This window comes from Mauremys reevesii, linkage group 13 (genome assembly GCF_016161935.1).
Source record: "Mauremys reevesii isolate NIE-2019 linkage group 13, ASM1616193v1, whole genome shotgun sequence".
Taxonomy (NCBI): Eukaryota; Metazoa; Chordata; order Testudines; family Geoemydidae; genus Mauremys; species Mauremys reevesii.
In genome coordinates this window covers 24,077,167-24,096,606 of record NC_052635.1, presented here as the reverse complement: position 1 = coordinate 24,096,606, position 19,440 = coordinate 24,077,167, and the positions used below count along the sequence as shown (strand labels likewise).

Genomic DNA, 19,440 nt, shown 5'->3' with positions numbered 1-19,440 from the left:
CGCTGCAAAGTCCCATGGAAAAGACACTAAAAAAGGAGAGTAAGGAGAGTGGGTAGTGGAGCACCCATAGGGACACACATCTTGAACTCCAGTTATTGCACAAGATGAGTAACCTCTCCTCCTTCTTTGAGTAGTGTCCCACTGGGTGCTCCATATCAGATGACTTCCAAGCAGTATCCCCATCAGGAGGAAGGAGATTTGGAGGCGAATCTAATACTGAAGATAAAGACTACATTACCAACTGCAGCATCAGTTCTAGAGGAATAAACTGCCACATAATTTTTGGAAAGAGTATGTATCAAGGTCCAGGTTGAAGCACTGCAGATTTCCAGCGAGTATGACTAATACCACAGAGGTCGATTTAGAGTGCTAGCCCGTTCTCTAAGGAGCGTGGTACACCAACCAATTTACAGAAGGAGATAATGCATCCAGAGATCCACCCTGAGAATCTTTGGGTGGAGATTGTGAATCCTTTGGCTCAGTCAGCAATTGAAACAAACAGTTTGGGAGACTTTCTAAATGGTTTGGTTCTGTCCAGATAGAAAGCTAATGCCCTTCTGAGATCCAAGGTATGGAAAGTAGCATCCTGATCAGTCCGATTTCTCTGTGGGACAAAAACTGGAAGATGGATTGACTTGGTTGATGTGAAATACAGAAGACACCTTACGTAGAAATTCAGAATATGGCCACAATGAAATTTTGTCCTCGAAAAAACTGTAAACGGATGGTTCGCCATTAAAGCACCCATTTCCCCAACTCTTCAGGCAGAAACAATGGCCAACAAGAACGGCACTTTCAATGACAGGGGAAGAAGGGCTCAAAGGGGGTTTTCATGAGACAATTAAGGAGCAAGTTTAGATCCCATACCAGAGTAGGGTCCCTAATTGGAGGGAAAAGGTGCATCAATTCTTTAAGGAATCTTACTTTTGTGGAATGAGCAAACACTGAGAATCCCTCAGTTGAGGAATAAAAGGTTATTATAGCCACTAAATGAACCTTGACAGAACTGAAAGAGTCCTGAGGTTTTTTTAATTCCAACAGGTAAGGAAAGGACAGCAGAGAGAGGAGAGTGAACAATGGAAAGCTGTGATGAAATCGCCTCCATTTCTGAAGATAATACTTTTGTGTGGATGTTTTTCTGTTATTTAATAGTACCTTTCATACCTCTGCAGAACAGAAAGTCTTTATATCCAAGAACCATCAAACTCAGACGAGGAATCTCCAGGTTGGAATGAAGAGCCTGACCAAACTCCTGAGATAGCAGATTGGGAATGACCAGAAGACTCCATGCTGGACAAGAACTGAGACGAATTAGGTAAGGGTACTAGACTGGTCTTACCCATGTTAGGACAATCAATATGATTTTGGCTCAATCTCATTTGATATTGTTCAACGATCAGTGGCACTGGAGACCTCTCCTCCAAGGAACAAGGAAGGAATCCCCGAGGGAGTGAAGGCCAAAGCTTCCTCTCAAGCAGAGCTTTTTATATTTCCCATTGGCGGTGGTAGCATACAGGTCTTGAATGCCAGAAAAATGTGATTGAGAAGCCCCAAGACCAGTTCCCATTCATAACCACAGGAAAAACATCAGCTGGGATAGTCTGCCATGGTGTTTTGTATGCCTGGAAGGTAAGAGGCTGAAATGAGGATATGGTTGGCTATACATCAGAGTTCCATAACTTATTTGCTTTGGTACAGAGAACGAGGGACCTCATTCTCCCATGATGACTGATGTAGATTTGTGCAGAAAAGGAGCACGGTTCTAGTGTCAGTACCAGGGGCTGAAACCAGGGATTTGGAGCAAACACATTTTTGAATTGCTCCACTCCAGCACCAATAGTGACTGTTACAGCTCTGCTCCACCTCCGGGAAAAAACCTGCAGCTCCACTGCTCCACACTCCAGCTCCGGGCTCCACTCCAAAGCCCTGGCTGAAACTGCTTTGGCAGGTCCCATCTGGTGGATGTTGCTGGTATCAAAGATAATGACTGCTTTGGGGGTGCCAAAATAGCGTGAGATGCCTGTTTCTTCATCGTTACCAAGGGAGCCTGGGTGACTTGGTAGCATGGGGTCTGTAGGTACTGCCTTTCTAGAGGTACAGGGTTTAGACTCTCTTGTAGTATGGTAATTCTTGGGCAGTGCAGAGGATGCCTACAGTACTAAGGCATGGTTGGTACTGACCTCTGGAAGACTTCAGAGCCCTAGATACAGTACACCAACGGAGCCTGGGACCTGAGATGTCCAACAGCTTTTTTCTGAGGAGACAGGCTTTTTTTGAAATAGGCTCTTTATGAGGAGAACTAGTACTCTTCCTTTTACGAGTCTTTCCAGTAACCTCTACTGGTCTGTCCTGCAAAGGCCTGGGTGAATGCAATGCAGAGATTGACAAAGCACTATGCTCACTTGGAGGCCAATGTACAGACAGGGAGTTCTCTTGGCCTGGATTTGAGGCCATCACTAGGAACCTGACTTTAATCTCCCAGTTTTTATTAGTTCTGCTTTTAAAGGCTGAGCAGATACTACACTTTTCAGGGAAGTGTGTTTCCCCCAAACAGCGAATACACCAGGAATGTCCAACAGACTCCCAGCAGGTGAGGCAGCACTTAAATCCTGGAGATCCTGACATATCCCAGAGATGAACCCTGAGGAGTAAAATAAACATAAAACAAGCTTCACACAAAAAGTAAAGTGTAGGCATAAATTAAACTAGAAGTAAATAACTACATTAAACTAAACTAAAAACTAGTAGATTCTAAAGCTAAACTTCAAGTGGTAGATGCTAGACTTTCTGTCATAGGCTGAGGTGGTTGAGAAGGAACTGAGAGGTGGTTTGCCCATACAGCCCTAGGTCTTTGGTACCAGGCATAAGGATATGTAGGGCACATGTGCAGGATGAATGGATACTACCACCAAAAATCTCTGATCAAAGGCTCCTGGGGCGCATGCACACCTGAAGTGGAGCATCCATATGGACACTACTCGAAAAACAACAATTTGTGTCTGGTTTCAGGTAGAAAATTATTCAAATCATGCATTTGCAGTTTAAAGCTAACAGAAATGCTATAGTTACTTTGTATAAAGTATTTATTATTTGCAAAGCACTTTTATAACTAGTATCTCGTTCACTGGAGCTATTAAAACTGTGTATATGAGGCAGTGGTACAACATAATACTTAAAAGGGGAATTTAAAAGGAAATATTTTCAAACACTTCAAAAGCAGAATGAATAGCAATCAAATGCCAAATAAGCTAGGGATGGAATTCTACCCACTAAGTACTAAGAGAGCTAACACCCCTCTCTGAAGCATGTGCCACAAAGATGACAGCAGCCAATTAGAAACAATTAATCTGAATCCAATTTTTATCCATGTGATGTCAGTGGCACTGGATCCATAATATGAAAAGAATAAGCTGGCACATAAACCTGAATAAAACTTTGCAGACACTGTAATTAGGAGCTGAAGTATTTTAAAATTGTGAACTTTATCACTAATTTTCCATATGCACAGCGAGATAATGTAAATACCTGAAAGAATAGGAGTGTGACAAAATGGCAGGAAATGGAAAAAAATGACAAACTGCACACAGCTCAGTTTATCCACAGTAAACTAACAGAATGGTTCAGTGCTTTAGGGAAAACTATTCTAGCCCAGATACTGAGGCTCTAAGATCAGCATAATGTAGACACCTAGTTATTTGCTGCAGTGCAGCAAACTTAAATAGCAAGTTGAAAAATTACATTGAAGACATATAGCACAAATACTGCTTTATCATTCTGTAAGACACTAAAGATGTTTCTTTGACCCTATGGATACCATCTAGTCTTGAGCTGCCTTATGCCTTCAGGACTGGCTAGTTTCCTCGGGTTGTGGCGAAGTCTGGAAAGAGGGTGCCTCTGTGGCTAAGGGAGGGAGCTTCAGGAAACCCTCCGTGAAGACAGTCCAACCATGCCCTGCACACCATCTTCTTTCGGCTTGAAACCTGCTCACCTCTCCCAGATGGCTCTCCCATTCTGTTCATGCTAAAGCGTGGCAATGGGTGGATAGCTCACAGCAGAACAAACCAAAGATGAACACTTTGTGGCATAGAGCTAGGAAGCATCTCTATGATGAAGAGGAAGCTGCCAGATATGTGACTAAATGTGAGTGAGCGCATATGACATTGTCTGCTGTTTGGCAGAGGTCAAATGATGACTAGGGAAGTGAGAGGAAGAGAAACTGAAAGAGCGGTCAATGATGGGGCAGGGACAGGAACAAAGAGGCAGGGTCCCAAGTTTTCTTGGTAACTTTTCCTCAATTTGGAGAACCAAAAAGGAGTTAACTCTTGAAAAGACTAAAATGCCCAGAGATTAAAACCTTTTTTTCAAATCCTCTCCTACTTGTTTGTTCCCCTCTTCCCCAACCATTCTATGGGGTATGGGGACTCTTGTACCAGGCTACTACTAAATGTTTTAGTGTACTGGCAACAGAGTGAAATTCAACAAAATCCTCACCTATGAGATGCTAGAAATTTCAGAGATTGGGAATCTAGTAAAATTGCACTTCTTAGCCAGCATCTTGGGAGCTGCTTGATGAATGGGAAAAGCACTGCAGCCAATAAGTCCTGAAAAGAAAGCACCTTAGGAGTCCCAAGTCCTTAAATTGGAGCTACTCTGAGCAGTATTCCAGCATCAACACACCTGTGATGTTGGTGCAATAAAAGATAGTAAATAGGGTCTTGTGTATGTGTGGCCAACTGGATGTAAATTTTGTGGCAACAAACAGGTAAATTAAAAAATGGAGGATTTTATTTAATTAAATTTAAAAATTAATAATACAATTAGAATAGCTCTACCCCATATGTTATAGATTTTGTCATTACATTTAATGTTATTAAGTCCCTAAATGTTTAATTTGCCACAGATTTTTGCAGACAGTGTATATCTGCATCACAGAAGTTGTCAGTTGGTAACTGGGTATACAGCATTTGTGACTTTTAACATCTGAAGAATGAGTCAACTTGGTATTGGGGAATAAGTACAATAGCTTGATGTTTCTGCTGAAATTATCAGCAGTGAAATACTCGAGGTTGACATTTCCAATTCTATCGTTTGATTTCAGAGTTTACATGCAAGTATGATGAATGGGGTAGTTCACACTCTTCAGAGCTACTGTTTCAAGCTGCCTACAGATTAAGGCCGGCAACACTTCATAAATTACACTGGTCACATTGGAAAGGTTTTCTTCACAATCATGAAGTTTAGACATGCAGTTCTAAAAAAAAAAAAAAAAAATGCTTACATTCTGAAGTGCAATTCTGTGGCAAGGGGTTGATTCTCTGGCAAATTCTACAACTGAAGCCTACATAGGATCATGGCTGCAGTGTTCACAGGACTTGGGCTATTTGGAATTAAGGACTTTAGGATGGCTTCTAGATCCTGATTACCCCAAGCAATAACTGCTTTCCTCAAAATAATAATGTTAGCTCAGTACGACCTATATCGTATTATGTGATCACATCCTGATTTGAAGACAACGATTGCCAGATGAATAAAAGCTCAATAGTTTGAGGGCATGTTACCAAAGAACAGAAATACCAACAAATTTAATTTCTTACTTGCATAACCTATGCCTGAAAACCAATCAAGCTACACAGATAGTCTTATCAGGCAAAACACAGAAGCTATGGGTGTTTGCAGTACGTGAGATAAAACAGAACTAAACGGTACAATAGTACTGAACTCCTACCCAGGTGGAAGAGGACCTTGACTGACAGTACTGTGTGGCTGAGATGGAGGATTTACTGGCTGGACTTGTTTGGATACAGGAGGCGTGGTCAAAGCGGAAGCTGCAGGAACTGTTGTTCCAGCTGTTGCCCCCTCAGGGCTCTGTTCTGAAGGTGCATTTGGAGTTGTACTTGGTGAGGATCCTGCACTGGACTCATCATTTTCTATGGACATAGATGAAGGACCATTGACACAACCTATGAAATCAGAGAAAACAAAAATGGAAGAAAGGTTCTTAGTTGGTTTTCTCTTATTATTGTTTAAAACCCAAGAAATCTGTTTTCGAAATTGTTAACCCACAAAAACAAAGGCTAGTAAAATAGGTCTGTCAAAAAAAAGAGCAGGTGTAAAACCATACATTTTACTTTACTGGAACTCATAGGCAGTTCTTTCCTACCTTGCAGAAATTCCTAGTACTGCCATGAACTAGCAGATAGAAATATAAAAGCTATGATGGAACATTCATTATCTTTAAAATAGCAAGTTGCCTACTTTCAATAAATATGAAGGTATGTAAATGAATCCTTTTTTATGTTGCTCAGTTAATTAAACATTTTTTAATTTAATTTAATTTTATTTACAAATGAACTATGCCAATTTCCAAAAAAGCAAATTAGACGACATCTATCTGAAAAGAAACGTCACTCGAGAGAAAGAAAAAAAACACAATGGGTGGAAAACTTTAAAGGGAAGCATTTAAAGTTTCAATTTGGTCAGCAGCAGCATATCATTATTTAGGAAAAAACAGAAAACAAAAATTGTGTTTGATTTGGCCAAGATAAGTAGGTTTGAAAAGTTGAGATGGACATTGCTGTATTTTTTTTTAAACAAACACTGCAATAATCTTTTAACAATGATCTCAGCATTGTAAGAGATAAGAGAGCTGCATTGCTCATGTAGCTATATTAAAATATTATAAATGAGGGATGCAGTGTAGTTTACTGATGAAAAAGAAGAACCCAAGTCCTGATTTAGTCTATTTCCTGAGCTCTGTGGGGGATAGCATTCACTATAGATGCTTTCCTGAGAATATTCCATGCTGCACCTGGGACTGGCTATTCAATCGAATACTATTCCCACTTCTCAGTGGGCTGCTGGGATGGCCTGGTCTTTGCTCCGATGAGGAAACTGACTCCCACAAACGTCCCTTAAGAAAAAGTCATTGCGTTTTTTTCCCTATAAATATGGTTTTCTAAGCACTCTATATCTGAATACAGATTGTGTAACACATCATACATACATTTCATAGACACTACCTACACTTGTCCATAGCTCAAGATAATGTCTCCTAAGAAACTCTAGGAGGCCACTTAAACTTAATCAGAAAAGTCTGAATGTCATGGCCTTTTGTTAGCAACTGGCAGACGATAAAAAGTAACAAAAACATCTACTCTATTTTAAGGCAAAAAAAAAAATATTAAGAATTTGGCAGCCATTTGCTATTATATGACAGTTTTTGACACTGTAGATGGTTGGATTTGTAACAAACACCCACTAATCTACCAGAGCCAATGCTGCTACCTACTCAGGAAGGCTGTTTTAGACACCAATCCTTCCAACGCTTACTACCTAGTATAGTCATATCAAAGTCAATTGGACATGTCACAGTAGTAAGCATTATCCTTGGTAGTATTTGCATGATCAGGCCCTTTGGGGGCTTTCTGCACTTCTGTTAGTGGTTGCCATATAGCCATTGCTCCTTCACAGACATGAAATGAGAGATTTCTCATGATAAAAACAGCAATTAAGAAAGAATGTACCAAGACAGGAAGCAAGGTAATTTCTCTGTGGCAGAGCATTTCTGAAGAATTTGCTTTAAAAAAAAAAATGGGATCAGTACATCTGAGGAAAAAGATATTAGAAATGGCCATGACTGTTCAAATGGAATATAACTTATAAATAGCTTTTAAATGGATGTTTGGCACTGGAATACATACCAGCAGCAGAAGAGGGTCTACGAGGAGTGGGTGGAGGTGGTCGGGAGGGCCTGGGAGGCCTAGCAGGTTTAAAGACTCCATTTGTGAGTAATGGAGAATCACTGCCATTAACAGTCCTGCTTTCACTGGATCCTGCATCCTCATAGCTTTCAAGGCCATTTGCATTAGCCCTTTGTGTGGGAAAATAGAAACAAGAATTCTTAGGAATTTATAGAAGATATTAGAACTGAAAAGTTAACTATTATGGCTTTAAATAGAGGAAATTCTGAAAATCTTATGGGTTATAAACGTTGTACAAAACAAATACTGTACATTTAGTACAATATGTTTACATATTTGTTATAGCAATAAACCTCTTCACAGTCCAGACATACAACTATACAGAATTTAAGTCAGTTGCAATATATCTAACAGGAAGCATTTGTAGATGAGTTTAAACAGGTGAAGAAAAGCAAGAGGCCATGTTTGGAAGGATGGAATAGGAATACTGGAAAGAGCAGAAGAGATGGGGATTGGGAATCTGTATAAAATTCTCAGTTTGCTTTCAAAACTTATTTTTTAATCAAATGATTTTCATATCAGCATGAACACATCTCATAAAAACCACAGATTTGTACTATGATACTGATGAGATTTTTCAGCATAACCTTAATAAATAAAGTAATCCAACATTAGAGGAAATACGAATTAAACACGAGTTTACGTAAAGGGAAGCGAATACATGGAAAGCACAATTTAGAGTTATTTTCAGTATTTGCATGTTACTTTTTTGTACCAGATATTAGAATTGCTGCCATGTAAACTAATCAGACCCTACATTTCTGAACATAAAATTCTGCACAGGTACATTGTTCATTGATCAGTGTGGATGGGTCAGAATAAGTTTGCAACTAGTGGTCCACTGTAAATCTCATCTAGGGAATCATAACCAAGTATCTCTGTAATAAACATACTATTTGTACACTTGGAATTTTTTATTCAAAATAAGAAAAAGGCTAGGAATAGAAGTTGTATTTCACAAGATATGTGGAATCAAGCCCAATTACGTATATGTTTGACCTAAATATACAGCACTACTTTTGCTCTGTATCAGGGACAGTGCTCATGATAGTAACTTAAATTATATCTTATTGCCTCCAAAGAATTTAAAAATAAGTGACTATATGATCATGTGCTAATCAACAGTGATTTGAAATTTACTAGAGTCAAAGCCTAGTTTTTGCTCACTCCCAGGACATCTTACTCGGGTTTTGAACATTAAGGTCAAGAGCATTGTATTTTATCCTCTTGCATACATCATCAAAATCAGTCGGGGGAGGGGGGACATGATGTATATAAAAATGTTATTTGATATATAAGAACACCTACGCTACCCACACATTCTAGAATCAGTTCATTATATAAGCAACACATAGCTGTCCCAAGATAAACTCTCACTGCACATCATATAATTGTAGCTGGTACGGAGATTGTGTAAGTAATTTAGATGTTCATATACAGTATTTGAAAAAACAGGTCTTGGAGGACACAGAGGTCCTTCTGTGTGGGGGCATACAGAACATATTGCCTCAGCAGCAGAGATGGCTTTCAACACGTGATAGGATGAAAAGTACCCTTGGTACCAAAGAATGAAAAAGTACTCTTTATGCATCCGATTGGTTCAAAATGCAGTAGCTTGCCTACTGAACACAGTCAAGTTCAAAGTTTCAGTTCTTTGTCTTCAGAGCCCACACAGAACTGGCCCCAGATGTTGAAAGAGATTGTTTCAATAAAATCAAAGCATCCTACAAGAATTGCATTGTATTGCAACAATGGACACACTTATTTCAATTTAATCTAAATAAAAAAGGAGCAGGATTAAACTAAACCAAAATAAACATTTTTAAACCAAATTAAGAATATCAGCACGGGTTTGCACTGATTTAATTAGCTGATTTAGTTAAACCAGAGCAGGTCTGGGTATAGACATGGCCCAAGACCTGGAAGGAGTAAGACCTGACCAAATCGGTTACACAGGCACAGCCTTGTGATCTCACAACCATTAATCTCAGCAAGGTCTGGAATTCATTCAGTCATTAAGTACTTATCACTTTAACAGTACAAGGCAGCAGAAGGAAACCTGGTTTGGTGTTTGGGTTTTTGTTTTTTTTTGTGGGTGGTGGTGGTGGAAGGGGGTGGGAGGGCACTGTGACTCAGGAACCTCTTGGTCAAATGAACCCAAATTTGAATCACTAATAAGAACGGCCATACTGGGTCAGACCAAAAGTCCATCTAGCCCAGTATCCTGTCGACCGACAGTGTCCCATACGAGGTGCCCCAGAGGGAATGAACAGAACAGGTAATCATCAAGTGATCCATCCCCTGTCGCCCATTCCCAGCTTCTGGAAAACAGAAGCTAAGGACACCATCTCTGCTCATCCTGGCTAATAGCCATTGATGGACCTATCCTCCATGAACGTATCTAGTTCTTTTTTGAACCCTGTTATAGTCCTGGCCTTCACAACATCCTCTGGCAAGGAGTTCCACAGATTGACTGTGCGTTGTGTGAAAAAATATTTCCTTTTGTTTTAAACCAGCTATTAATTTCATTTGGTGACCCCTAGTTCTTCACTTCCTTATTTACTTTCTCCATATCAGGCATGATTTTATAGACCTCTATCATATCCCCCATTAATCGTCTCTTTTCCAAGCTGAAAAGTCTAATGCTACCGTACCTCGGTTAGACAAACCAAATTTCAAAGCAATTCAAGTAACTGTTAGGATTCTAGAGCACTTAAAAGAGTAGAGCTTTAAAGCATGGAAAATGGCAGAAATGGAAACCCTCTAGTCGTTTTTCTATATTGGTGAAAAAAATATAAAGAAAAAATACACTTTTTCTTAAACACCAGTCTCATTTTGGGTCTCCCAAAGCTTTTGTGGATGACACATACTACCCTGGGTGTAACTCAACACACTGAAACCATTTTGACCCATATCACATCAACAGTTTGATCTCTAGCTCTGTGCAGAAAAATCCCACATAGAATGGAAAATTTTAGAGTAATGGCTATTTTTGGGGGGGATTTGTCTCTGCAACCCCTAACTCAAATGACCTCAAATCTGGACTACTAACCTTACCCTGCACTCTCCTGCAGTCCACCTAACTTCAAAGGAATCCGACTGAGCATACTGATTTTAGAGTACTTAGAAAGGTTGACCTTTAAACAAAAGTCATAATGCAAGCTTAAGTATAATGATGCTGCTGCACTGCTATAATAATCTAACAGCAGTACATGAACTACACAGGCAAGAAATGAACTCCTACCTTGTGTCGTTTCTTGCTCTGGAACCATCGTTCTGCGTGGGACCTTAGATACCAGAAAAAGAAAGACAATAAACTTATTTAGTGTAGACTTCAAGGTAGAAAATAGACTTCAACGCTCAGATTCATTTCTAACGTTGAGGTTAATTGAAGAGCACCTCCCTATTTGTGAAAGCTTCTTTCACACAAATCTGTGTACCAGTCACATTTTAAGCTATTATTACTGAGGAGCCCAAGGAAAGAGCAGTAATGCATTCTTTCCCCTCAGAAGTGTAACACAGATTCTGAATATTATTCAGCTATTGTGTGATATTGCCAACTGCACAAGCTCATCAATCATGAGAAAAACTTTTTCACTAGAAGGGTGGTGAAACACTGGAATGGGTTACCTAGGGAGGTGGTGGAATCTCCATCCTTACAGGTTTTTAAGGTCAGGCTTGACAAAGCCCTGGCTGGGATGATTTAGTTGGGGATTGGTCCTGCTTTGAGCAGGGGGTTGGATTAGATGAGCTCCTGAGGTCCCTTCCAACCCTGAGATTCTATGATTCTATGAATTGCACATTAGTTTATGTCTGGTTTCCACAGAGAAATATGAACCACATGCTCAGATATCACTATGACGGGGACAATATAAAAAAAGATCTAGGTAGAAATAAGCACATATGTAAGGTAAGATATTAATTTAATCAGATCAATCAATCAAGCAATTGGAATTCCAAGAACGGAAAAACCATGACTTTATACATAGACTATTGCAAGTACTTCCCACAACTACATATATATCTATTCCCTTAGAGTGTATAATAAGAATGTATTGGTTACTTTCCCCCCCCCTCTCAAAAAACAGCCCTTCATATTTGTTTTTATCTTGTTAATTTCCAATATCATCTGTATTTAAACAAGTGTTTATTCCTCTACAGCCTGGCTCTTCCTATTTGATCCTGCAGTGAAGTTATAACACTGAATGTGTAACTTCTTAAGTCACCTGTAGGTCTATGGATTGGGAGATAAGCAGGAGGATGACTATTTTTCTTGCAGGATCAGTAGAGGGAACAGCTTTTATTCAAGGAAAGATCCAAAATACTAGTGTATTTTGATGCCTATGGGGAGCGGGTGGGAAGTCAAACCTGGGACCCGAGCCTCCACTGCCTGAGATAAAAGACCTGGGTCTGTTAGCTCAAAACCTTTAGTGCAAAAATCTATATGCATGGTCCAGCTACTAGAGGGGGACAGAGCATCACAGTCTGTAAACCTGGGTTACAACAGTAAGTAGAAGACAAAGATATATGCATTTTCATTTATAAAACATAAATTTTTTTTAAGTTAGAGGTCTTTCAAAAAAAATCTCAAAATCAATCAGTCAACAAAATAAAGCACGTTAGATATTTGTTTCCTTCTTTCTCCTCCCAGCAAGCCTTTAAGAATAGGATAGATGAAGTCTGCCAATAACATGAGGTGACTTTCTAAAACATTGGAAAGAATCCTTGATTTTATGCTTGACTTGTCTAAAAAGATTGAATAGTTAATGCACTGTCTCTATGAAGAATATCAAAGCAAAGTTTGTTTACTCTAATTTGAAGAAAAAAGGAACCGAAATGAAAACTATAATGAAGATTCTCTATCAAGGAATCCGTTTCAATTAATCCATTTCACACATGACCAAGATACAGCTGTGAAGAAGAGCACAAACGAGTAAGGAGCAATAACCGGAAGGAATAGCTGCCAAAAACAAGGAGGAAAATGAATGTCAATAGCACCTATTTTTAAAGGTATTTTTTGCTGAGTTATGAAAAGGCATGTATGAAATCTCAAGAAGTGTCGAGACCCATTGTTTCCTCTTGTCTTCACTGTTCTAAATCTAGGCTCTAACTTTTCTTCGGAAAGCAGAAATCTCTTTCAGAATTAAGAACTCAGCATTAGTCTCATTACTTTGGTAGAATGAGCCAGCTATGTCATAGTTTTATATAGCCCTATATAATGAGTTTAGCGCCACCAAGTTAATCAAGGTGGACTTGATATTAGAAGACTGTTTTGGCAGATCTTCTCCCATGCTATGATACAGATAATGTTTGTACAGTGAAGACCTAACTCTGATAAAGGACTCACAAGTGGCATCATGGGATTCATGCTCCACTTAAAAAGTATAATAATTTTATTTTTATTTTTTTGGACTCCTAGCCCTGCAAACTGAGCCTGGGCTATCCAGCTTATATAGCAATAATATTTAACACCTGTGCAGTCCATTAAATAATATTTAACACCTGTGCATCCGACGAAGTGGGTATTCGCCCATGAATCTGTTAGTCTATAAGGTGCCACAGGACTCTTTGCTCATTTTACTACTGACATTGGTGTAACTGTTTGGAACTTTACAGTTCCACTGATGAAGCATAAGATGGAAGAGATTCCAGCTCACTTAATCGTAGCTTTATAGGTTCTGTAGGATTAAAGGAGTTAAAAAAAAAAAAAAAAAAAAAAGAGAATTTATTTCATCACAAAAGTGAGACAATCTGAATCTAAATACACACAGGAAGTAGATCTGCAGAGTAAGGTGGTGTCATTTTACAGTGTCTTTTAGGACAGACCCACATTTAAAAAAGCATCAAAAATTCTGCTAACCTCCAACTCTTAAAATAACATATTATGAATATTGCTACACTGATTTCACTATTCAAGCCTCTAGATTATGTTCTGGTAGAAAGCGCATACTTGAAAGTGCTCATCTGAATACGGGAATATGCTGTTAGTTCAAAGAGCAGAGTTTAAAAAGTCATGGTTAATGAAGTTAAACTGCAGATTGTTATCAGATGCTAAGGGCAGAGTCCATCTGAAGTCTCTATGCAGTACACAGCAGCTCCAACTCAAAGTACTGTTTCAGCTGCTCATTCTTTGAGACCCATTAAAAAAAAAGGGGAAGAGAACCATAGGGAAAGACAGACATGGATAAAATACAATTAAATGACAAGAAGAGAGCAACTCCAGACACCCAAACAGCTGACTTTATAATCTACACATAAATAAAAAGCATTGGGAGGAAATAAGAAACCCAAAGTGCCTAAATGGTTAGATCCTAGGGAAAAAAAACATTTCATTTATTGATATTCTATAAACATGCAGACACTAGCTGCATAATAAAGTAACTAGCACACTTGGCTATGAGTCTGTAATAATCTGTTCAGCTTTAAAAAATGAACCAAAGAACAAAGAATTCAGAAAACTGTGAATGAAACAGATGACACAGAAAGGAAAGTCAGACTGAACATTGGAATGAATCTTGAAATAAAATATTTTGAAGTCCTATCACTCCTTTTATTCGGTTATTTTATGGATCACAAATTCAAACGTCAAAAGAAACAGAAAGGTTAATGGAAGAGTTCAGTCTTTACAAGAGTGCAATATACGTGCTGTAAGTAATTATTATAAATAAATTGTACTATCTGCCAGAAAACAGCTTTAGATAAGCAGAGATTACATACCCTATTTAAGCAGCAAAGAATCCTGTGGCACCTTATAGACTAACAGACGTTTTGCAGCATGAGCTTTCGTGGGTGAATACCCACTTCTTCGGATGCAAGAAGAAGAAGAAGAAGAAGTGGGTATTCACCCACGAAAGCTCATGCTGCAAAACGTCTGTTAGTCTATAAAGTGCCACAGGATTCTTTGCTGCTTCTACAGAACCAGACTAACACGGCTACCCCTCTGATACTTGATACCCTATTTACTTGAACAAACACTCACTTCTTATACTTGTGGCATCACCATTAGTTAGGAGCTCAGGATCTACCTGCATCCCATCAAGACAAACAGACAAGTCTCCTATCACCTCTGCTGGTTCTCGGTCACCGACAAGCTGCAACGTCACAACCACCTGCTCCACTAGAACAGAACATACAGAAAAATTAGAAGCTCCCCTTTATGTTAACATATTATTACATTTTATTAAAGAAATCATCATAAATCTACAGGAAAGGATTATAAATAGAATAGCTCTGAATCCTGATAGGAATAATGTTAATAATATTTATGCTTCTTGTAAACCATCCTCCCAAGCCTCCTGTAAATAGGTATTATTCCCTTAAAGATGAGGAGACTGAGGCAGAACAGTGAAGTGGCTTGAATACAGAGAGAACCAGTATTAGAACAGGGGTCAGAATTCTGGAGTTTCTGGCTGTTTTGTGTTTAGACTACTGGACCACACCTCTCAAACAACTACTAGAGCTGACCTTCAAAACACCTTTAAGAACCAGAATTCATAATATTCCTCATGAAGTGCATATACAAGTTTTATATACAGACAAGAATATTTATCCAGTCATTGAAAAAATTTACATTTAAAAACATTAAGCTTTTCTCTCTTGCATCTACAGAAGGAAGGGAATTTACTTTTACAGGCTAAGCCACTGCATCTAGTCACAATGGAACATAGTTTCAGATAAATATCTTTGCAATATCACAACAGAATATCTGATGTTACATATAGCAAGAGTCCCTAGATTAACTTTCTTCCAACTTTAGCACTGTTACATGGATACCAATAAGTCCTGCAATTACAGTACAGACAGCTGAAAGAACCAAAACAAACTATTCTTTGGAAGGCCAGAACAAAATGGAGCCAATGCAAAGGTATGTGCAATAGTAATGTGGATTCTCTGAGGAGGGTTTCTGTAACACAGTACTCGAATGTGCTTCTCTTTCCAAACAATGTGGAAGGTGCACATATTCAGCTACATAAGATATTTGAGTCTTGTGAAATGATATAGCATCTCATCAATTTAAGCAAGCAAGCAAGCAAAAACACCCTTCATATGCATATTTTTGTGTCTGGTGCCAGGAACACGACTCAGACAGTTTTTAACTTTAAAAAAATTATCTTCTGTGTTTTGGTTTTTTTTAAGTTATCTAATCTTCAGTTTGATTTTTCAGTCCCACATTCCACCTCTTACTCCACACCAGTGAGGTGCAAAATACCATGTTTGTAATAGTCCCACATTCCACCTCTTACTCCACACCAGTGAGGTGCAAAATACCATGTTTGTAATATCACTATAAAAACAGTGTATTATAAGTAAGACTACACTGCATGATCAGCCAGAATGAAATAAACTGCAAGAGAAAGCTCTTAAATACCATCAGTAGACAAAAAAGAGCAATTATACTTTAGATATATTCTTTAAATCATCACATTATTGACAAGGGTTAAACACAGCACCTTGAACTACCACATAATGGAAGTCTGGCAAATTTCATACAAACAAGGTAAATTTTTTTAGTTACATACTTACGTTTCATATTGTTTGATTTCAATGTCTCATGAACCTCCAGAGTAGCACTACCCAGTAGAATATCAGACTTTAACGTCTGATGGCTCCAGACTCGAAAGTTTAACTTACTGACAGGAGTGACAATTCTGTTGGAAAAAAAACCGTACAGAGAGCAGGACAATAGTGAACACTGGGCAAAGCATCACAACCAGACTGTGATACACATCAGCCTTCATTTAAAAAACAAAGCTTATTGAAAATAAAAATGGTATTATTTAACTGACACACCAAACTTCAAAGATTTTTTAAAATTATAACAGCTTAAAATGCATTAATTTTCTTGTTATGTGGATGATGGGAAAACAAGATACCAAGGAGAAAGAGAAGTCAAAATGGTTACTAAAACTGTTCATACTTGGGTCAGAAAGTGGAGATGGTATGCCTCCTATGCTCAGAAACAATCAACTTAATCATACTTGTGTGAAAATTGACTATTAACTATAACAATTAACACCTAAAATTGCTATAACCAAAATTTAAGAGAAAAATATATTTTATTTCACTTTTTTTAAAAAAACTTTATGTAGGTTCAGTTTTACTGTTTACCTTGCATGGTCCTGTGTGAACTTTTCATATAGCAAGAGGGGAGAGAATATTTTTTCAGAGAACAAAGCCACTGTAAAACGCTAACATTGGCAAGGGGCCTGCAGGAGAGGGTAGTACTCAAAACTACTTTTAATATTTTGAAAAGTTGACTAGATTTCAAGTGATTATGTCCCAGTGTGCACTGCTGTGAAAATGCAAAGGTCTAAGTTGTCACATATTTAGTCCACACTGCTGTGATGAAAGTGAAAGGAACTGAGACTCTATGAAAAGTGGTTGCCATAACCTGATATAGTATTTTGCACTCCCATGCTTTTGACTACAAAATGAAATAAATTTACCAGGAGAATCTCTTTCTGAGTAACAGTGGGAACCTTCATGAACAGGGTCTTCTCTTTGATATGACAGTGCTATACACTTAACCCTAAATTCACTCCCCCAAAATTCCCAGAAGTGGAGTGAGTGTATTGCTTTTACAGCATTCTAAACTCTTGCTGGCTTTGGAGTATGGATCTCAAGTTTAGTCCCTAAGTAATTCCCCCTGTAGAATATAGATGGTCACTACAGCATCTGCCACGATGTCTAAAGCAACCTGAATGCAATCACAGAATGTAGTGAGCAATTTACCTGTTCACTCTCACCTGTTCCCCTCTCCCTCCCCAAAAGCCTGTTTAGAGCAAAACAAAGGAAATCCACTTTTTAAAGCTTACACAAAAACTGAATAAATCTAGTGGTTCATGAAAAGTGCTACATTAACAACCCTGGAGACAAAAGTGTACCACAGAACAGGTGCAGCACCGACAGTGGCAATGCAAGTTTCTCTCACCATGTGCTGCCAATAGGAAAATGTATCTGTGCCTAAACAAATATTTCCTTTCTTGGGGTAATGAGGTCCACAGAGCCATGACATTTGGGGTCTCTGCTCTATGCAGGCCTGGAGGCAGAACAAACCTCTCAATCAATGGCAGGGGAGATGTGACTCTACCTTTGTGAAACTGCCAGCTGAGACACTTCTATAAGCCTAGGAAATGTCTATCCACTCTATATCAGAAAGGAAAATTAAGCATTAAGATTAAATAGAACAATCTTCCCACAGATCAATGAATAACAAAGTTGAGGGCCAATTAATAATCCCATGTCTTTCCTCAATTTACTGCCCAGTCAGGGTGGGTTTAATCTGTGGACCTCATTATTTTAAGAAAGGAAATTTTCAGGTAAGGCATGGATACATTTTTCTATTCTTATTTGTAGTGAAATGACACGGGGATTTTCATAGTAGCATCCACTCAGGCTGAGGAGGGAGGAACGATATACACGTGTTATAGGTATGTATTTAAAATACATCAGTTATGTGATGTCAAAGAGGGTAACTCTTTCCTAACAGTCATTGGGATATTACAGCAAGGAGCACCCGTCTACCAAAAGCAGCATCAGATGTTGACTGGATTTCCAGCTTGTAGAATTTGGAGAAGGTATGAACAGGTGAGCAGCTGGCTGCTTTACAGACTTCCTCGTATGAGGCATATGATCTTTTCGATCATAAGCTTGCCATAGCTATGAGGGAGTGAGCTCTGATTTTGGAAGATAGAGTTATGCTTTTTGCTCTGCATGCTTCTGATATACAATAATTTAGCCACCTGGAAATGGAAGATTTTGAAGCCTTCTTTCCCTTTTGACACCAGATGATAAAGCAATACACAAAAGCATTTGCCTTTCTGAACTGAGCTGTGCAGTGGATATGTTACTTGGAATATCAGCAGAGTTCTCAAAGTATACCACAGTTTCTCTTTGGGGTGAGATGGAGCTGGGCAGAAGGAAGGATGGACAATTTCTTGGGTTTTATGACCCTGGAATCACTCTTTGGGAATAAAGGGCAGGGTCAGTTCTGAGTACTACTTTATCTTTATGGAAGGCACAGCATTGAGTTTCCAGGAAAAGAACTCCCAACTCAGGTACCCCGGGAACTGACATGGATGCTATCACAAAGGCTACCTTAATGGCTAGAAAGTAATGAGACACCTTCATGAGTGGCTCAAATGGAAGGTCTCAATTGGCACGGAGAACCAGGTTAAAATCCCATGGAATAACTCTGCTCCTCTTCAAGAGGCTGTAGAAGAGATTCTGCTCTCAAATAAAAAAATAAAATAAGTTTGGGCACCTGGGTAAGATGAAATCTACTACCTGCCTACTGCACTAAGGATGCTAGGCAAAGCAGCACCTTGAGGTATGAATTTCAGAACTGCAAGGCCTAACCTAAGTCCATCCTGAAGAGAATCGATGGAGACACATCATGTAGGGGGTGAGACCCTTGTCCTGGCAGCAAGGGATAGAGCTCAACCATGCTCTTGAATTCATTGAGTTAGATTTCTTTCTGGAAAATAAAAGTGTGCATTTTACCTGTCATGAACAACCTTTTTGACTTAAGACTCTCCATTCAAGAGCGAGGCAGCTAGGCTTAGACGGTCTGGATTCAGATACATGATTGGCCCTTGTAATATCAGATCCCATCCAGATGGAAAGAGTATGGGAGGTTTTCTTGTCATGTTGGAGGTCTGAGAACCAAAACCTCCTTGCC

The 19,440-nt window shown here is 38.9% G+C and overlaps 1 protein-coding gene across 1 annotated transcript in view; it reads right to left on the bottom strand.

Moving 5' to 3' along the window:
- Positions 1-19,440, bottom strand: part of ITCH (itchy E3 ubiquitin protein ligase) — a 111,987-nt gene that overhangs the window by 43,165 nt on the left and 49,382 nt on the right. Inside the window, exons 4-8 of the mRNA XM_039498432.1 lie at positions 16,284-16,408; positions 14,740-14,877; positions 11,005-11,047; positions 7,701-7,870; positions 5,726-5,960 (exon numbers count right to left, since the gene is read on the bottom strand). Coding sequence (XP_039354366.1) covers positions 5,726-5,960; positions 7,701-7,870; positions 11,005-11,047; positions 14,740-14,877; positions 16,284-16,408 — 711 coding nt within the window. The remainder of the gene's footprint in view (positions 1-5,725; positions 5,961-7,700; positions 7,871-11,004; positions 11,048-14,739; positions 14,878-16,283; positions 16,409-19,440) is intronic.